General features: G+C 42.2%; 1 protein-coding gene across 1 annotated transcript in view; it reads left to right on the forward strand.

Annotated features, from left to right (window-relative positions):
- Nucleotides 1–13,188, forward strand: part of LOC134933180 (solute carrier family 22 member 4-like) — a 265,361-nt gene that overhangs the window by 207,188 nt on the left and 44,985 nt on the right. The window contains exons 7-8 of the mRNA XM_063928193.1: nucleotides 7,662–7,876; nucleotides 8,133–8,315. Coding sequence (XP_063784263.1) covers nucleotides 7,662–7,876; nucleotides 8,133–8,315 — 398 coding nt within the window. The remainder of the gene's footprint in view (nucleotides 1–7,661; nucleotides 7,877–8,132; nucleotides 8,316–13,188) is intronic.

Here is a 13,188-nt window from a genome sequence, read left to right on the forward strand (position 1 = left end):
CTGAATCCTTTTATTCACTATGGAGAACAGAACACAGGATAAAATCTGAAAAATTAAAGAATACATTAAAAACTCTAAATTGTAGAAAGTCTTTATAGATAAAAGAGACTTTTATTTTGACAAAACAGGATTCCGATACCAGCAATGCAAACCATCAGGTTAGAGACGTATTGGGCTTTTAAAACCACAAACATACAAAATACTATTTAATGACATGAACAAAGAGCAGGAAGAAGAGAATACCACAAGAGAGGAGTCAACAATGAAGAAATAAGACCTCAATATCCAGGACAATGGAAAGGACACCTGTACCCCATAAATCATTACCAACATGTACCAAACCAAAGAAGGTATAAACAAATGCCAAGACTACAACAATCCCTCCTACAACAGCAGAGTCAAATATCATATCCCTACAGAATAATACATTAATAACAAGAAATTGACATATCCTCCTCACTAAGGTGGAAAAGCGGCATAGGAGATGTAGAGGAAGAAACAGAAATTAACCCTCCAAAGCGAACACTAAGATAAATGTAAACACCAACAGAGATGACACAAAAGTCAGGAATCCTTATCCTTAGTGACATCGAACTTAATGGCACACACAAATCTCTACTGAACAAATGTCCCTCATCTGCCCCATCACACAACATGGACCATTTTAGAATTTACATAGACATAACTGTGAAACGCTCAAGAGATGCCTTCTCAAAAAGGACACTGCAGCAGGCAATTAGTGATGGTTTTGATTAAAAAATTACAACAATCAAATGTTCCCATATTGAATTAAAGAAGAGTTTAGTGTTTAATCCTACATTTGTCCAGAGGACATTTATTGGAATATTTCAATCTCTGGTCCAGAGAGACTTGGAAAATATCAGATGTCACAATAAAAAACTTACCAACCAAGAAATGGAAGACTTAAAACTAGGTGAAAATCCATACATGGGGGGAAATCAACTGCTGGCAGGAAATTCATAAAACCTCACGGCGTGGGGGTTTTCCTGCAGTCGAAGGGTTTTTCTATTGAATTAGTGGACTGAAAATGAGACGCAGTGATCTTGTCTTTTTTCCACGCACCCCCAGAGCAAGTCTTATCTGTCCTATAATAGTTATTTTTAGGAAAAATCACCGGGACCTGCTCTGGCACCATCTCCCTCCCCTGGACTAATTAAACAATAGGAAGTTTCCATTTATCTTAATTGGTAATTACTCATCCTCCAAAGCAGTGTCTGCTCCTCCGATCTTCTGCAACAGAGTGAGTATGTGAACTGTATGCGAGTGTGTGTAAGTATGTGCATGAGTGGGTGTGTTCGTCACCACCCGTGTGCATGTCAACCACCCCTGGAAGAAGCAGCTGGAAGAACTACATCTACCAGCAGCCCCCTCGCCTCCCAGCAGCCTCTTCCCCTTTGCAAAGATGGAGGGGAGACCACTAGGAGCCGCAGAGACCACTGGCAGGGTAAGTACGCTTTTACGCCATTTTGTTTAAAATTGGATATCGCAGGTATTGGGAGTGTGCATACGTGCATATCCGCGGTAGTCCAATATTGGACATGAGGTTTTCTACCTTGCCAAACCTCACGCACAATTTAATTCCCCCTTAATCATCAGTCCCACTGTTTAGGGACAGTACAGTTATCTTGATTAAGTATGTTATAATGTAGGAAAAAATCTTTAGACGTGCATCATCCCTTAAGCAAAGTCTTGCTCTAGTGGCATACAGGGAACACTGGCACTTTATGTGCATCAAGTGCAAGTCTTACAAATGTGGGATTAAGAGCTACAAATTCAGTTCAAATGTGGACTAGAAAGACTGTTCCATTTCCATCATCATCTCGTATAACTGCACCTATGTGATTCACTTACTGAAGTGCCCAGGTGGCCTCTAGTATGCAGTGTGACAGGAATCCCATAGAACGGAGTAAAATCCAAGATAAGTTTATTTTCCACCACAGGCAGTTACACAAGCTGATGCAAGATTCACAGGTCAGGTAAAGCAAAGCAGATTTCTCAGAGCCAGGACCCCTAACAATGGTCGCCCCTGACCTATCACCTGGGTAGCTTGTCTACCATCAGCAACAATGGGGCAGATGTATTAACCTGGAGAAGGCATAAGGAAGTGATAAAGCAGTGTTAAGTGCAAGGTAGTAAACACACCAGCCAATCAACTCCTAACTGTTAATTTACATATTGGAGCTGATTGGCTGGTGGGTTTATCACCTTGCACATATCACTGGTTTATCACTTCCTTATGCCTTCCCCAGGTTAATGCATCTGCCCCATTGTTTCTTATGTCTGAAACCTTTTTAACACAAACTGATAGGTGCCTGCAATCGGCTGCATCTTAACCGTGGGCAACAGCAACACCTGGCCTGGATTCTCTCCAGCCACAATCCTGAAGTTCTACACCCATGTCAGATTTATGTTGTCTTTGTAACAGCAGGTACAACCTCTAGACCTCTCAATAAAACAATTATAGACCACTTACTTAACACAGACAAGGGGCTTTTAACACACGTCTCCAAGCATTTCTTTGAGGTGCATAATAAGTATACTGCTGTGCTTCATAAGTTGGGAGTAAAGAGAATGTTAAAAAACTCGAGAGGAGGTGATAAACAAATAAGAATTAGCCCATAGAGAGACATTTTGGATTTACAAATTTAAAACATTGTGTCAGTTGTGACTCCATATTGACCTTCATGACGTTTGCTGCTTTCATCCATTACTAATCTACAGTTTATGAAAATTGTTATTTTATATGGCACCACCCAATCTATCGTGTTTTGTTTCTTATTGACCGTTTTTATCTAGAAAGATAATGACTCTAGTCTACTATTCTATATTTGAAATCTTTTTTTATATTGTATTTTATTTTAATTATATTGTATGTTGAAAATGTTCTTTATTTTAGGATAACTTCAATGAATGTGTGTATGTGTGTATATACAGGTGAAACTCAGAAAATTAGAATACCGTGCAAAAGTTCATTTATTTCAGTAATTCAACTTAAAAGGTAAAACTAATATATAGACTCATTACGTGCAAAGTGAGATATTTCAAGCCTTTATTTGTTATTTTGATGATTGTGGCTTACAGCTTAAGAAAACCCCAAATCCAAAATCTCAGAAAATTTGAATATTACATAAAATCAATAAAAAAGGATTTTTAATACAGAAATGTCGGCCCTCTGAAAAGTATAATCATGCATATGTACTCAGTACTTGGTTTGGGCCCCTTTTGCATGAATTACTGCCTCAGTGCGGAGTGGCATGGATTCTATCAGCCTGTGGTACTGCTGAGGTGTTATGGAAGATCAGGATGCTTCAATAGCGGCCTTCAGCTCTTCTGCATTGTTCGGTCTCATGTAACATAGTATCTAAGGTTGAAAAAAGACAATTGTCCATCGAGTTCAACCTATTTGTGGTCTCCTATGCATGATTAATTTGTAGAAAATTTTGACTGAAGTTGATGACTGCCGTTACGTTTTACCCCTCTTTTTTATAATAACCATAGTGCGTGACTATGCCCCGTAACCCTGGATATCCTTATCCATTAGGAATTTATCTAACCCATTCTTAAAGGTGTTGACTGAGTCTGCCATTACAACTCCTTCAGGCAGGGAATTCCAAACACGTATCGTCCTTACCGTAAAAAAGCCTTTACGCCGTATTGTGCGGAATCTCCTCTCCTCTAACCTGAGCGAGTGTCCACGAGTTCTCTGTGTTGATCTAACCAAAAACAGGTCCTGCGCAAGATCTGTATAATGTCCCCTTATATATTTGTAAATGTTGATCATGTCTCCTCTTAATCTCCTCTTTTCCAGTGTAAACATGCCTAGTCTTGCAAGCCTTTCCTTGTATTCCAGCGTCTCCATACCCTTAATTAGTTTGGTCGCCCGCCTTTGAACCTTTTCTAGCTCCAGGATATCCTTTTTGTAGTAAGGTGCCCAGAATTGTACACAGTATTCAAGGTGTGGCCTCACAAGTGATTTATATAATGGGAGTATAATACTCTCGTCCCTAGCATCAATTCCCCGTTTTATGCATGCTAATATCTTATTAGCCTTCTTTGCTGCAGTCCTACTCTGGGTACTACTGCTTAGTTTGCTATCTATGAGGACACCTAAGTCCTTTTCCAGTACAGAATCCCCTAATGTTACCCCATTTAGTAGGTAGGTGTTATTTTTGTTCTTGTTACCACAGTGCATTGCCTTACACTTGTCTGTATTGAAGCGCATTCTCCATTTCGCTGCCCAAGTTTCTAATTTAATTAAGTAATTCTGAAGCGACTCAGCATCCCCCTCCGCATTTATAACTTTACACAATTTGGTATCTGCAAAAATTGACACCATGCTCTCTAGACCTTCATGTCTCATCTTTCTCTTGGCAGTGCCCCATAGAGAATCTATGGGGTTCAGGTCAGGCAACTTTGCTGGCCAATTCAGCACAGTAATCCCATGGTCATCGAACCAGGTTTTGGTATTTTTGGCAGTGTGGGCAGGTGCCAAGTCCTGCTGGAAAATGAAGTCAGCATCTCCATAAAGCTTGGCTGCTGAAGGAAGCATGAAGTGCTCTAAAATGTCCTAGTAGACGGCTGCGTTTAAGCACAGTGGACCAACACCAGCAGATGACATGGCTCCCCAAATCAACACAGTCTGTGGAAACTTCACACTGGACTTCAAGTATCTTGGATTGTGTGCCTCTCCATTCTTCCTCCATACTCTGGGACCTTGGTTTCCAAATGAGATACAAAATTTGCTCTCATCAGAAAAGAGGACTTTGGATCACTGAGCAACAGACTAGTTCTTTTTTTCTTGTCAGGAAAAGGCCATTCAAAAGGGTGGGGGAGCTTCACAAGGAGAGGACTGAGGCTGAAGTTATAGCATCAAGAGCCACCACACACAGACAAATCCTGTACATGGGCTTCAAATGTCGTATTCCTGTTGTCAAGCCGCTCCTGAACAACAAACAACGTCAGAAGCGTCTTACCTGGGCTAAAGGAAAATAGAGAATCTAGGGGGCATTGCCAAGAGAAAGTTGAGAGACATGAGACCGAACAATGCAAAAGAGCTGAAGGCCGCTATTGAAGCATCCTGGCCTTCCATAACGCCTCAGAAGTGCCACAGGCTAATAGAATCTATGCCACACCACATTGAAGCAGTAATTCATGCAAAAGGGGCCCAAATTAAATACTGTGTACATATGCATAATTATACTTTTCAGAGGGCCGACATTTCTGTATTTAAATCCCTTTTTTTTTTATTGATTTTATGTAATATTCTAATTTTCTGAGATTTGGGATTTTCTTAAGCTGTAAGCCACAATCATCAAAATGATAACAAATAAAGGCTTGAAATATCTCACTATGCATGTAATGAGTCTGTATAACATATGTGTTTCACCTTTTAAGTTGAATTACTGAAATAAATGAACTTTTGCACGATATTCTAATTTTCTGAGTTTCACCTGTATGTCTACGAAGGAGTTTGTACTTTCAAAATTGCGGGTGTAGTCAGGTCGCTGGGGGAGCAGAAGGCCAGTGCACCACATAGGTATGCGGCCCACAGGACTTTTTATTATGTGGGTGTAGGTTTGCAGGCTGTGGGTAGGTGGTCAACATGGCTAGTTTGCTCCCCCATTTTTCAGCGCCCATAATCACCAGCTACCACCAGGGAAGCATCCACAAATCACTACTATTTCCTGGGATCCACGAGCACCATGCTGTGAGGTATTCATTATGGCAGACCTGTACGAGCATGTGGCTATTCACAGAGGAGGTCCATATAATCCTGCTAAACTACACAGCCAGTAAGGTCCAGTCGACATGAGTATGAATATGGCAGCCTAACATCATCACTACCAAGACCTGGGGCCTTCATCAGGTACACGAGAAAGCAATCTATCAAGCAGGAGCTTATCTGCAAGCGTGGATCGACCCTGTGCAGCACCATAATCTCAAGCAAAGCTGCAAAAAGACTTTGCACCATACATGAGCTACAGAAGCATGTAGGGTGACCCAAGCAGAGCAATCACATCTGCTTCTGGGAGGGAAAGCCATTTAAGGCCAAATACAAATTGGTCAACCGCATCAGAGTGCAGACAGAGAAGTTCTTCCCATGGTCCTTCCTGGATGTGTCAAAGTCTTTGCCCTGTCAGAGAACCTTAAAATCCACAAAAGAACTCATACAGGTAGGATTCCTCTATCACATTTGTTGGTTACAATAGACTAGTAAAATATACTACTACAATCTCAGTACACTGGGATTATTTGCAATTTAAACTGGTTAGGACTCAATCTGGACAGAAGGCTGCTATTGATGGAGGACAGGAGGTTGCTACTGAGGGAGGACAAGAGTCTGCAGAGGGAGAATAGGAGGCTGCTACCGAGGGAGTATAGGAGGCTGCTACTGAGGGAGGTCAGGAGGCTGCTACTGAGGGAGGACAATAGGCTGCTGAGGGAGAACAGTAAGCTGCTACTGAGGGAGGTCAGGAGGCTGCTACTGAGGGAGGTCAGGAGGCTGCTACTGAGGGAGGACAAGAGGCTGCTGAGGGAGAACAGTAAGCTGCTACTGAGGGAGTATAGGAGGCTGCTACTAAGGGAGTATAGGAGGCTGCTACTGAGGGAGGTCAGGAGGCTGCTACTGAGCAAGGACAGGAGGCTGCCACTGATGGAGTATGGGAAGCTGCTAAAGAGGAAGGACAGGAGGTAGCTACTGAGGGAGAACAATCAGCTGCTGAGCAAGCAAGGATAGGAGGCTGCTACAAAGGGAGGTCAGGAGGCTGCTACTTAGGTAAGAGAGGGAGTAAGGACTTTCCTTTGTGATGAGTCAAGGACTGTGATACCCTTGTCCCGAACAAGGACATTTTTTGATGGGTGTGATTTGTAATTAAAGTTGTTTGAAGATGTATAACCACTGTCATGCTATTTCTGTGATGACCCTGTAAAGTAAGAAGTGTGGTAGAGAGATGAGGAAATTTTGAACTATGTGGAAGCAAAAACTCTGTAGGTGAAATGTGATTCAGAAGCTATTATATCTATAGTATGTGTTTTAACATAATCATTTATTTTTTAATATAAGTGACCACCAAAGATCTACATAATTATATACATATTTAGTCTGAATTTGTCCAATAATACTATACAGCAGTGGTTCCCAAATTGAGTGCTGTGGCACCCTCAGGTGCCTCAGGGCACTTGCAGGGGTGCCTCGGGTTGGTGGTCCAGGACTAACTCAAATTATTTCTAGTCAGTGTCATAGGAAAAACCAGTGCTCGTGTATTCTAATCCTAAAATATGTGGACAAACATAAGTGAATCCTGTCCCTCACCACATAACTAACCTAAGGATGACATACAGTATAAACACAATTTACTTAATTCAATATTTTTTTTCTTAATTTCTCCGTAAGAAACTTTTGGCCTGGGGAATGACATGAAAAATTTCTGATACTCTAGGGTGCCGTGACTCAAAAGAGTTTGGGAACCACTGCTATATAGTATATAGCAAATCAGTAAATTCCTAAAGGAATATATATGACTTTTCAGATATCCAATGACATTAGTACAAGTTATCTTAAGATAACAGGATGGGTGCTGGTGAATAGATAAACCAGTTTTCATCATGATTAATTATTGAATGCGTCTTACTTCTTGCAGGATGATTGTGTCCATTGGGTATTTTGGAGTTTCCTTGAACACCCCAAATTTAAATGGGGATCCATTTCTTAACTGTTTCCTTCTTGCCGCCATTGAAGTTCCATCATATATCATAGCATGGCAGCTTCTTCGACTTGTACCCAGGCGCTATTCAATGTGCGCAACTATGCTATTAGGTGGAGTTGTGCTGCTTTTCATCCAGCTGGTACCTGCAGGTAATGTCTATTGTCACATATTTGCTCGTCCAAGGTTTTGTTTATTTTGTGACTCTTGACTATTTCTGCAGCTAACATAGCCTCTGTTACATTATTTCATATCATTGTTTCAATAAAATCAGTCCACTAGACAGCACTGGATATATCATTTATTTAATATTAAAACGCAAAATATATGTAACATTTCTTTTTGTTTCTACATTAAAATCAACCACTATGATTGTTCATCATTCTTATTTTTGTTCTCCTTTTCTAGATCTCCATATCTTGTCAACTTTTCTGGTAATGGTGGGGAAACTTGGCGTTACAGCAGCTTTTTCCATGGCTTATGTTTACACAGCTGAACTGTACCCCACAGTGATCAGGAACATGGGTGTGGGTGTTGGTTCTATGTCTTCTCGAGTTGGAAGTGTTATCTCTCCATACTTTGTGTACCTCGGTGAGTCTGTGTGTGAAATTCAGTTTTTTTTAATTGCTTCGTACTCCAGTGTTGTGTTATGATCTACATGGTGAACGTTTCACCTGTACATTACAGTTCAGTTTTATAATATTCTTCTAGTATGTCCCAAATTAGAAGTTTACCACTCTAAGCCATTTCCCAGATTATCTCTAGTCACATCCTTACACTGCAATCTACGTTGTCCCTCAGCATAGCTCTGTCACAACTCTCACTGGGACAAGATGGATGTTGACCAAACTTGTAGGATTGGTGTAGACCCAGAACAGAGGTGCGGGGTCTAAAGAATCGGTTGTCTTCACCAGGGTCCCCTGCAAGGGGGTATGGGCTTTTCTGTGCCCGATATCCAGATCACAACCCTCTGACTGGGTTCCTAATGTAACTAGAGGGGAAGACAGACAGTCTAAAAGACTGTGCACAGGATTCAAAGAAAAATGGTAATACCTTTACATTCTATTAACACTTTTCACTTATTAATTTTTTAACACTATTTCTCTATTTTAATTGCATTTCATTTTTGTATCACTTTCTCTATAGCTTCGGCTTCCTAAATACTAATTTATTAACACTATAGTTTTTTTACTGGTATGCTACGCTGGGCTTTCTGGCTTATGCTGGTGTTTTGGGGTGCCACACCCTGCACCTAGATATAGCGCTAGGGACCCCAAATATACAGACACCTTGATGCGGCTTTGGGGCTTATTCACACATTTGCGCAAATATGTGTAACGAAGATCTCTGAATTCTATTATTATGTGGAATTTATATCTGCTTACGGTTATCATTCAGGGTGCTGGGGGAAACAAATGCCTTTTTTTCTTCCCCTGCAAGGGGGTATGGGCTTTTCTGTGCCCGATACCCAGATCACAACCCTCTGACTGGGTTCCTAATGTAACTAGAGGGGAAGACAGACAGTCTAAAAGACTGTGCACAGGATTCAAAGAAAAATGATAATATCAATTTCTATGTATAAATCAACCGATAAAGAAGAAATAAATACATAAATCCAAATACAAAACATTCAAAAAGATGGTTGGAGGTGCACCATTAAGCAAAAAACAATCATAGTTTAAGGGATTTAAGGCAAAAACCACTAGTGCGTTTTAGCCAAAGAAGGCTTAATGTGTGGCGCACTCTTTTGGTATTGTTATATAGATTAATTAAAAACTAACTTTTATTTCTAGATTTCTAAAAATTCATTAATAACAGGCATTACACCAGACAATTGTCAGCCTGGAAAAAACAAATAAGATAATTTATATCAGCAAGGTGAAAATATAAAAAAATTGTATACAGGTTTATGTACCAAGTTATTGAGATCCTTTTAATGTTTAAATTTTGATCTCAATCAAATCTGTTATCAGCCGCTCCCTGCTGAGCGTTCTTATAATAAAATACACAAAAAGATTTTTGTAACGGGGCACTCCTTACTAGCCTAAAAGTATTTGTATAGGGGTCGGCGTGTGGACAACAAAATAGTTACCTACAATATATCCTGTGATCATATAGTTCTTATAATAAAGTTCAACCACAGCTTACTGATGTACCGAAAAATCATATATAGGTCAGTACACGTAAATACGGAATATTGAGAGCGCTTCCTGCTATAATTTGTAATCCTAAAGTCACATTCAGGGCTTTCTGTGTATATAGCTAAACACTGCTCACTGATCTATAAAAGGCCAGCATATATTCCAACAGAATATTTAATATATAATATATAAATGCCTTCAAACATGTCCTTTGATGATACAGTTTCTGTGATGCAGTATAATCAAAATGTTGTGATAAAACACAAATCACTGATATGCATAAAAAACATATAAATATCAGCACACATAAAAGGCAAAATATTAGAAGCGGTTTTTGTCATAAATTATGACCCTGAATTTGCCATAAATATCAGCACACATAGAAGGCACAATATTAGAAGCGTTTTTTGTCATAAATTATGCCCCTGAATTTGCCATAAATATCAGCACACATAGAAGGCACAATATTAGAAGCGTTTTTTGTCATAAATTACGACCCTGAATTTGCCACGATATTTATAACACAACAGGCATATTTAACTTGGCACCATCAAGCAGTCCCCGGTGTGTTATTCTGAGGTTCAACACTGTTGCCGCTGGTCAGGCTAGAGCAAAGACCAATGTTTCTCTAACGTCCTAGTGGATGCTGGGAACTCCGAAAGGACCATGGGGAATAGCGGGCTCCGAAGGAGGCTGGGCACTCTAGAAAGATTTATGACCACCTGGTGTGCACTGGCTCCTCCCACTATGACCCTCCTCCAAGCCTCAGTTAGATCTTGTGCCCGGCCGAGGTTGGATGCACACTAGGGGCTCTTCTGAGCCTCTAGAAAGAAAGTATAGAATTAGGTTTTTTATTTTCAGTGAGACCTGCTGGCAACAGGCTCACTGCAGCGAGGGACTAAGGGGAGAAGAAGCGAACTCGCCTGCTTGCAGCCGGATTGGGCTTCTTAGGCTACTGGACACCATTAGCTCCAGTGGGATCGACCGCAGGCCCAGTCCTTGGTGTTCGGTCCCGGAGCCGCGCCGCCGTCCCCCTTACAGAGCCAGAAGCAAGAAGAGGTCCGGAAAATCGGCGGCAGAAGACATCAGTCTTCACCAAGGTAGCGCACAGCACTGCAGCTGTGCGCCATTGCTCCTCATGCACACTTCACACTCCGGTCACTGAGGGTGCAGGGCGCTTGGGGGGGGGCGCCCTGAGCAGCAATAAAAACACCTTGGCTGGCAAAAATACCACAATATATAGCCCCAGAGGCTATATATGTGGTAAATACCCCTGCCAGAATCCAGAAAAAAAGCGGGAGAATAGGCCGCGGAAAAGGGGCGGAGCTATCTCCCTCAGACACACTGGCGCCATTTTCTCTTCACAGTGCAGCTGGAAGAAAGCTCCCCAGGCTCTCCCCTGTAGTTTTCAGGCTCAAAGGGTTAAAAAGAGAGGGGGGGCACTAAATTTAGGCGCAATATTGTATATACAAGCAGCTATTGGGGAAAATTCACTCAGTTATAGTGTTAATCCCCACATTATATAGCGCTCTGGTGTGTGCTGGCATACTCTCTCTCTGTCTCCCCAAAGGGCTTTGAGGGGTCCTGTCCTCAGTCAGAGCATTCCCTGTGTGTGTGCGGTGTGTCGGTACAGCTGTGTCGACATGTTTGAGGAGGAGGCTTATATAGTGACGGAGCAGATGCCGATAAATGTGATGTCGCCCCCTGTGGGGCCGACACCAGAGTGGATGGTTAGGTGAAAGGTATTAACCGACAGTGTCAACTCCTTACATAAAAGGGTGGATGACGTAACAGCTGTGGGACAGCCGGCTTCTCAGCCCGCGCCTGCCCAGGCGTCTCAAAGGCCATCAGGGGCTCAAAAACGCCCGCTCATTCAGATGGCAGACACAGATGTCGACACGGAGTCTGACTCCAGTGTCGTCAAGGTTGAGACATATACACAATCCACTAGGAACATCCGTGACTTGATCCCGGCAAATAAAAAATGTGTTACACATTTCTGACATTAACCTCTAAAAATGGGTTTTTATGTTTGGGGAGAAAAAGCAGGCAGTGTTTTGTTCCCCCATCAGATGAATGAATGCAGTGTGTGAGAAGCGTGGGTTCCCCCTGATATGAAACTGGTAATTTCAAAAAAGTTACTGATGGCGTACCTTTTCCCGCCAGAGGATAAGTTACGCTGGGAGATATCCCCTAGGGTGGATAAGGCGCTCACACGGTTGTCAAAATAGGTGGCACTGCCGTTTTAGGAACGGCCACTTTGAAGGTACCTGTTGATAAAAAGCAGGAGGCTATCCTGAAGTCTGTTTTTACACACTCAGGTACTAGACTGAAACCTGCAGAGCGTGCTGCTGCAGCGTGGTCGGTGACCCTGTCAAACATACTAGTTTGCTAACATGAGAACATATTAAAGACGTCGTCTTATATATGAGGGATGCACAGAGGGATATTTTGCCGGCTGGCATCCAAAATGAATGTAATGTCCATTCTGTCAGGAGGGTATTAGAGACCTGTCACTGGACAGGTGATGCTGACTTTAAAAGGCGCATAGAGATTCTGCCTTATAAGGGTGAGGAATTATTTGGGGATGGTCTCTGGGACCTCGTATCCGCAGCAACAGCTGGGAAGAAATATTTTTACCTCAGTTTTCCTCACAGACTAAGAAAGCACTGTATTATCAGGTACAGTCCTTTCGGCTTCAGAAAAGCAAGCGGGTCAAAGGCGCTTCCTTTCTGTACAGAGACAAGGGAAGAGGGAAAAAGCTGCACCAGTCAGCCTGTTCCCAGAATCATAATTCTTCTCTCGCTTCCTCAGTCCACAGCATGATGCGGGGGCTCCACAGGTGTAGCCAGGTACGGTGGGGGGCCGTCTCAAAAATTTCAGCGATCAGTGGGCTCGCTCACAGGTGGATCCCTGTTTCATTCAAGTAGTATTTCAAGGGTACAAGCTGGAATTCGAGATGTCTTCCCCCCGCCGTTTCCTCAAATATGCCTTGCCGACAACTCCCTCAGGCAGGGAGGCTGTGCTAGAGGCAATTAATAAGCTGTATTCCCATCAGGTAATACTTAAGGTGCCCCTACTTCAACAAGGACGGGGTTACTATTCCACACGGTTTGGGGTACCGAAACCGCATGGTTCGGTGTGACCCTTTTTTATATTTAAAATCCTTGAACACATACATAAAAAAATTCAAGTTCAAGATGGAATCGCCCATGGCGGTTATTGCAAGCCTGGACGAGGGGGATTACATGGTATCCCGGGACATCAAGGATGCTTACCTGCATGTCCCCATTTACTATCCTCGCCAGGAGTACCTCAGATTT

The sequence above is a fragment of the Pseudophryne corroboree genome, chromosome 6 (assembly GCF_028390025.1).
Source record: "Pseudophryne corroboree isolate aPseCor3 chromosome 6, aPseCor3.hap2, whole genome shotgun sequence".
NCBI lineage: Eukaryota > Metazoa > Chordata > Amphibia > Anura > Myobatrachidae > Pseudophryne > Pseudophryne corroboree.